The sequence below is a fragment of the Lutra lutra genome, chromosome 4, assembly GCF_902655055.1.
Source record: "Lutra lutra chromosome 4, mLutLut1.2, whole genome shotgun sequence".
NCBI lineage: Eukaryota > Metazoa > Chordata > Mammalia > Carnivora > Mustelidae > Lutra > Lutra lutra.
The window spans coordinates 106430394-106436189 of record NC_062281.1 but is presented as its reverse complement, the minus strand read 5'-3'; the positions used below and the strand labels follow the sequence as shown (position 1 = coordinate 106436189).

Below are 5796 nucleotides of genomic sequence, written 5' to 3'. Positions count from 1 at the left end.
CACAAATGTATCTATTACAGAGATGCAAGTAGCAATTTATTTTTCTACAAGCAGTCAGTATATTAAGTTTATACTTTTCAATGCTTATTTAGAGTATTTGCATTGTCCTGATGGAAATCTGGTACCCAGATATTTTAGGAGCACCTCTGCTTAAAGATCTCACCAAGGGAATTACCTCAAAATTTCACTAATCAATTCTTGAATATTTTCTGCCATTACCTGATACCTGGGAAGCTGATTTAGATAAAATTAGATGCTAACCAATGCATTTGCTTGCTGCTGTTTAAAAAGACATATATCAGCATCCTCAAAAGCAGTATCATCAAATCATGGGAATTAATCAGTTATTTCAGGCCACTATGTTGCAGACTTAAGTTTGAAGGCATGCTAATGGAAGTATATTCTCTTTGGAGCTAATTCGGGTTTTCTCCTCTGAAGTCATTTCTTCGGGTTGAACCACAAGGATTTGATTATTCATCAATTATTCAATAAAATACTTGTGAAGTCTACACTTTGTGTTGGGCCTTTTTTATGCGATGTTTGGGTTTTAAATAAGTAAAGAAAAAGCATTTCTATTTTACATAAAACACTTAGGATCTAGCAAAAGAGCTCGTAGCTATTTTCATAAATATGTGTCTGCTTCTACTAAGATGCTGAGGCTTCAGTATGAGAAAGGCACCTAGATAATTCTGTATTAACTGGCAGTGAAGCACTCCCCCTTTAAAGTTGCCCTAGAGCTACCCAGTCACTAGCGAAAATAAAAGATGAGTATTTCATAATCTCTATCGATGAGGTAACTTTGCACCTGAACTATAGCCGTGTATGTGAATAACTCCCTAAATAAAGCTTCTAACTGCATAACATTTGATTAAGATGGAAGGAATTATAAAACCTTAACATATTTAAGGGTGTGAAAAAACAGGAAGTTTGTTATGATTTTTTCCAAAAAAGACTATCTAACATGAAGGAATGACTTAGAATTAATCGAATTAAAAGCAAGCTGATTTTTAACTTTATTTGAAAAGCAATACACTTAATTAAGTCATCAGCACCTTCTCAGCCTACATTTCTACAAAAAGCAGGAAAGATTCTCACAATGAATAAAATTCTCTGGAGTGTCAAAATATGTAATACCAGTGTCACAAGCAGGGAATTTAAAAATCAGGGTAAACAGATCTGATTTGGGACAAGGAGGATTTATTAAATTCAATTATAATTTTTAATTATAATATATAATTTATTCTTACTTTGGATGTCTTTAATCATAATAATCACTAAAATTCATGTACATAAAAGTTGAGAAGAAACATGTTATGACTGTGTTGTCCAGATAAGAAAAACTTTGAAACAGAACATTTAGGTAATTTGATATGTATCACATAGCGAGTAAGTGGCGGGTCCAGTAAGAGAGAATTGATTGAGCCCTCACCCATAAAAATTTCCTAAGAAGGGTAATAAATGACATGAGTCATATTCCAGAAGTGATAGAATGGCAATGTAGGTTTTGTTTTGTTTTGTTTTGTTTTTTAAGGTTTATTTATTTACTTATTTCTTTGAGAGAGAGAGAGCACGAAGGAGAGGGGAAGCAGACTCCCCACTAAGTGGGACTCCATCTCACAACCCTGAGATAATGACCTGAGGCGAAAACAAAAGTCAGACTCTCAACCAACTAAGCCGCCCAGGTGCCCCCTTTTTATCTTTTAAATAAGTTCTTTTAATGGTCCATTTTCTAATATGAGTTAAGATTCTTAGGGGATCTCGTGACTCTGGTGATAACTATCACCACTATCACCACTTTCAATTTGTTCCATCCCATGACTGCAATGAGAGATGGGCATTTTCTGAGATTTAAAATATTCTAAATGGTACTTCTGTTATAACATAATGGGGTAAAGACTGCATACTTTGGAGACTATGTGTGAGCATTACAGACAAAAATATATTTGTCCTAAATGTTTTCGTCATCCCCAGCTCCTGTTACCGATCTCCCTACCCAGCCTCTCCCAGAGCCAATTACACTTTGTTTCATATGTGACAGTGAAGACTTCCAGATGAGTTTAACGGGAAGGTAAGAAATTGCCACATCAATAGAGGCAAAAAGAGGCAAAAATCACCAGTTTTAAGGTCTAAAGAGAAAGCAGAGCATGTGGCAACCACTTTTAACCTTTTTCATGCATCAAATGAAAGGCAGGATGAGGACTAAGAGAAAGATTTCAATGTAACGTGTTTATATCTTTCTGTGTCTGTAACTCACAGTTAGTGGCCTGCTCTTGACCAGTTATAGGGACGTAAGAGGTGGAGCTCAGGGAAGAAATCGAAAGGCTACTTGGTTTGTTTTTCTGAAGGGATTGTTTTGCAACTGACATTTTGTGTCTCCTCAGATCCTTAAGAATGGCTCAGTTAAAAAGGTAGTCCCTTTGGTGAGTCTGAGCCGGAGATTAAGAAATGTTGAAGATGGAAGAGTGTGTGAGGTCTCAGAACAGTGCTTCCCAAACGTTAAGATGCCTACAAGTGCCCTGAATCTTGTTAAAAGTGCAGTTTCTGGATTAGTAGGTCTGAACTGGAGCCTCCGCCTCTGCTTTTCTGACAAGTTTCTCACAACACCACTGCTGCCAGTTTTTGGATACAGATTAGCTCAGTTTTAGAGCATAAAATGACCTGAAACATAAGGCCAAAGTATGCCCCAAAAGAAGCATTGTAGTTTTGGGTTTAAAAAAAAGAAAAGAAAAGAAAATTGGTTATAGGATTAGCAGCCCCCAAAAAAGAGTCATGTCATTTGTTAATTAATATCAGGTGTTTCTTTTAAAAAAATGGTCTTGTTTATTCATTTGAGAGAGAGAGAGCAGGAGCAGGGGGAGAGGTGCTGGGAGGGGACAAGCAGACTCCACATGGAGCAGGGAGCTCAATATGGGGCTGGATCCCAGGACCATGACCCCAACCAAAGGCAGACTCCTAACTGACGAGCCACCCAGGCACCCCAATATCACGTGTTTCTTTCCTGCATTTTAAAAGAAATCTCATTTTTTTTTTTTAGGTAGACTACAATATTTATAAATGGAACATTAAGCATTCCAGTAAGTGGGAAATTAAAATGTGACAATGTATCAAGTTTACTCCCTAGTAATAAAGTTTTATAGGCAACATATTAACTTTGGTATTACAGAATTTAACCTGCTTATAGTACAGACTGTCTTGTGGTCACTCTTTTGCTTATGTAAGTTGTGTTGCACTAAACGACCTTTTTCCCATAGCTTTTTACTATGTACTTAACCATTTCCTGACCTCAGACAAAGTGAAAACTCCCAAGATTCCACCCAGGAAAAAAAAATGTTACCCAAAATTTCAGTTTCGGCATATTTTAACATTAGAAAACAAGATCTATGCAACTTACCCTTCCTTTTACTTAATAGTACAAGGTTACAGTGTTGACCAAAAGAAGACACAGATTTCTCATTAAACTTTTGTTTTAATGGGTCTCAAAATTCTGTGACAGATTTTTGGTCAAGTTGTTTCCATTAAAAAGTACTGATTTTAAAAACTAATAACTTAAAACTGCCACACACACACACAAAAACAAATGGTCCACAAAACATTCTCCTTTCCTTCTGAAGGTTTTACGATGCATTGTTATCATTAACCAGTCTTTTACTATTAAACTTAAATGGCCAATTGACACAAACAGTTCTGAGACCGTTCTTCCACCACTGATTAAGACTGGGGTGGCAGGTATTGGGGATAATATTCATTTAGCCTTCTGAGCTTTCTGGGCAGACTTGGTGACCTTGCCAGCTCCAGCTGCCTTCTTGTCTACTGCTTTGATGACACCCACAGCAACCGTCTGTCTCATGTCACTAACAGCAAAACGGCCCAGAGGAGGATAGTCAGAGAAGCTCTCAACACACATAGGCTTGCCAGGAGCCATATCAACAATGGCAGTGTCACCAGATTTCAAGAACTTGGGACCATCTTCCAGCTTTTTTCCAGAACGACGATCTATCTTCTCCTTCAGCTCAGCAAACTTGCAAGCAATGTGAGCTGTGTGACAATCCAGCACAGGTGCATATCCAGCACTAATTTGGCCTGGGTGGTTCAGGATAATCACCTGAGCTGTGAAGCCAGCTGCTTCCATTGGTGGGTCATTTTTGCTGTCACCAGCCACATTGCCACGACGAACATCTTTGACAGATACGTTCTTGACATTGAAGCCCACATTGTCCCCAGGAAGAGCCTCACTCAAAGCTTCATGGTGCATTTCAACAGACTTGACTTCAGTTGTAACATTGACTGGAGCAAAGGTGACCACCATGCCAGGTTTAAGAACACCAGTCTCCACTCGGCCCACAGGAACAGTGCCAATACCACTAATTTTGTAGACGTCCTGGAGAGGCAGATGCAAGGGCTTGTCAGTTGGACGAGTTGGTGGCAGAATGCAATCCAGAGCTTCAAGCAGTGTGGTTCCACTGGCATTCCCATCTTTACGGGTGACTTTCCATCCCTTGAACCAAGGCATGTTAGCACTTGGCTCCAGCATGTTGTCACCATTCCAACCAGAAATTGGCACAAATGCTACTGTGTCAGGGTTGTAGCCAATTTTCTTAATGTAGGTGCTGACTTCCTTAACGATTTCCTCGTATCTCTTCTGGCTGTAGGGTGGCTCAGTGGAATCCATTTTGTTAACACCAACAATTAGTTGTTTTACACCCAGTGTGTAAGCCAGAAGGGCATGCTCACGGGTCTGCCCATTCTTGGAGATACCGGCTTCAAATTCACCAACACCAGCAGCAACAATCAGGACAGCACAATCAGCCTGAGATGTGCCTGTAATCATGTTCTTGATAAAGTCTCTGTGTCCTGGAGCATCGATGATGGTCACGTAATACTTGCTGGTCTCGAATTTCCACAGGGAGATATCAATGGTGATACCACGTTCACGTTCAGCTTTCAGTTTATCCAAGACCCAGGCATACTTGAAGGAGCCTTTTCCCATCTCAGCAGCCTCCTTCTCGAATTTTTCAATAGTTCTTTTGTCGATCCCACCACATTTGTAGATCAGATGACCAGTAGTGGTAGACTTGCCCGAATCTACGTGTCCGATGACAACAATGTTGATAAGAGTCTTTTCCTTCCCCATTCTGGCTTAGGTTGAGCGGTGGTTTTCATGACACCTGTGTTCTGGTGGCAAACCCGTTGCGAAAAAGCAAGAAATCTCATTTTTAAAACAAAACTTCTTCCTACAGATAGATTTCTACAAGTTGAAACAATAAGCATACCAAGTGGGCACAAATGCATTTTCTTTCTTTCTTATTTAAGTCAACCAATTATCGACATGCGAATTATCTATTTTCTGGTAATTATGGGTTTTCTAAGACCAGTTGCTTATCCCATACCAGCTTTCCAAAAATAGTGCTTTCTGTAGGCTCAATCCTGCTATTCTGCCAGTGTGTGCACACAGCAAATATAGATACATTTATAACATGAGCCCAGTGAATATATAATAAGGAGAAAGTTTTGAGAGAGAGAAATAACTGTATTTGAAAGACAAAATTATATACACATCCATATATATGAGGCGCACACACACACACACACACACACACACACACTATAGTAGACTGAGACTCCAGGATCTGTTTCAGGGTTCCCACAATCAACAAACCGTGTAAGAACCCTCAGCAAGTCTGAACATCTTCAGGCCTTACTTTGTTTATCTGTAAAATGAAGGATCTGAGACACATTATCTTGAATAAGTTTCCTTCTAGTTATAAAATTCTATGGATAAGAAACAACTGAATATCT

General features: G+C 39.1%; 1 protein-coding gene across 1 annotated transcript; it reads right to left on the bottom strand.

The window, feature by feature from the left end:
• Positions 1-3259: 3259 nt before the first annotated feature.
• LOC125098462 (elongation factor 1-alpha 1-like) lies at positions 3260-5146 on the bottom strand. The gene has a single exon (XM_047727309.1). The coding sequence runs from the start codon at positions 5129-5131 to the stop codon at positions 3743-3745; it is 1389 nt and encodes a 462-aa protein (XP_047583265.1). The 5' UTR covers positions 5132-5146; the 3' UTR covers positions 3260-3742.
• Positions 5147-5796: the final 650 nt, after the last annotated feature.

Excerpts from the sequence above, each read along its gene's own strand:
- LOC125098462 (XM_047727309.1), bottom strand. The coding sequence starts at position 5,131 with ATGGGGAAGGAAAAGACTCTTATCAACATTGTTGTCATCGGACACGTA.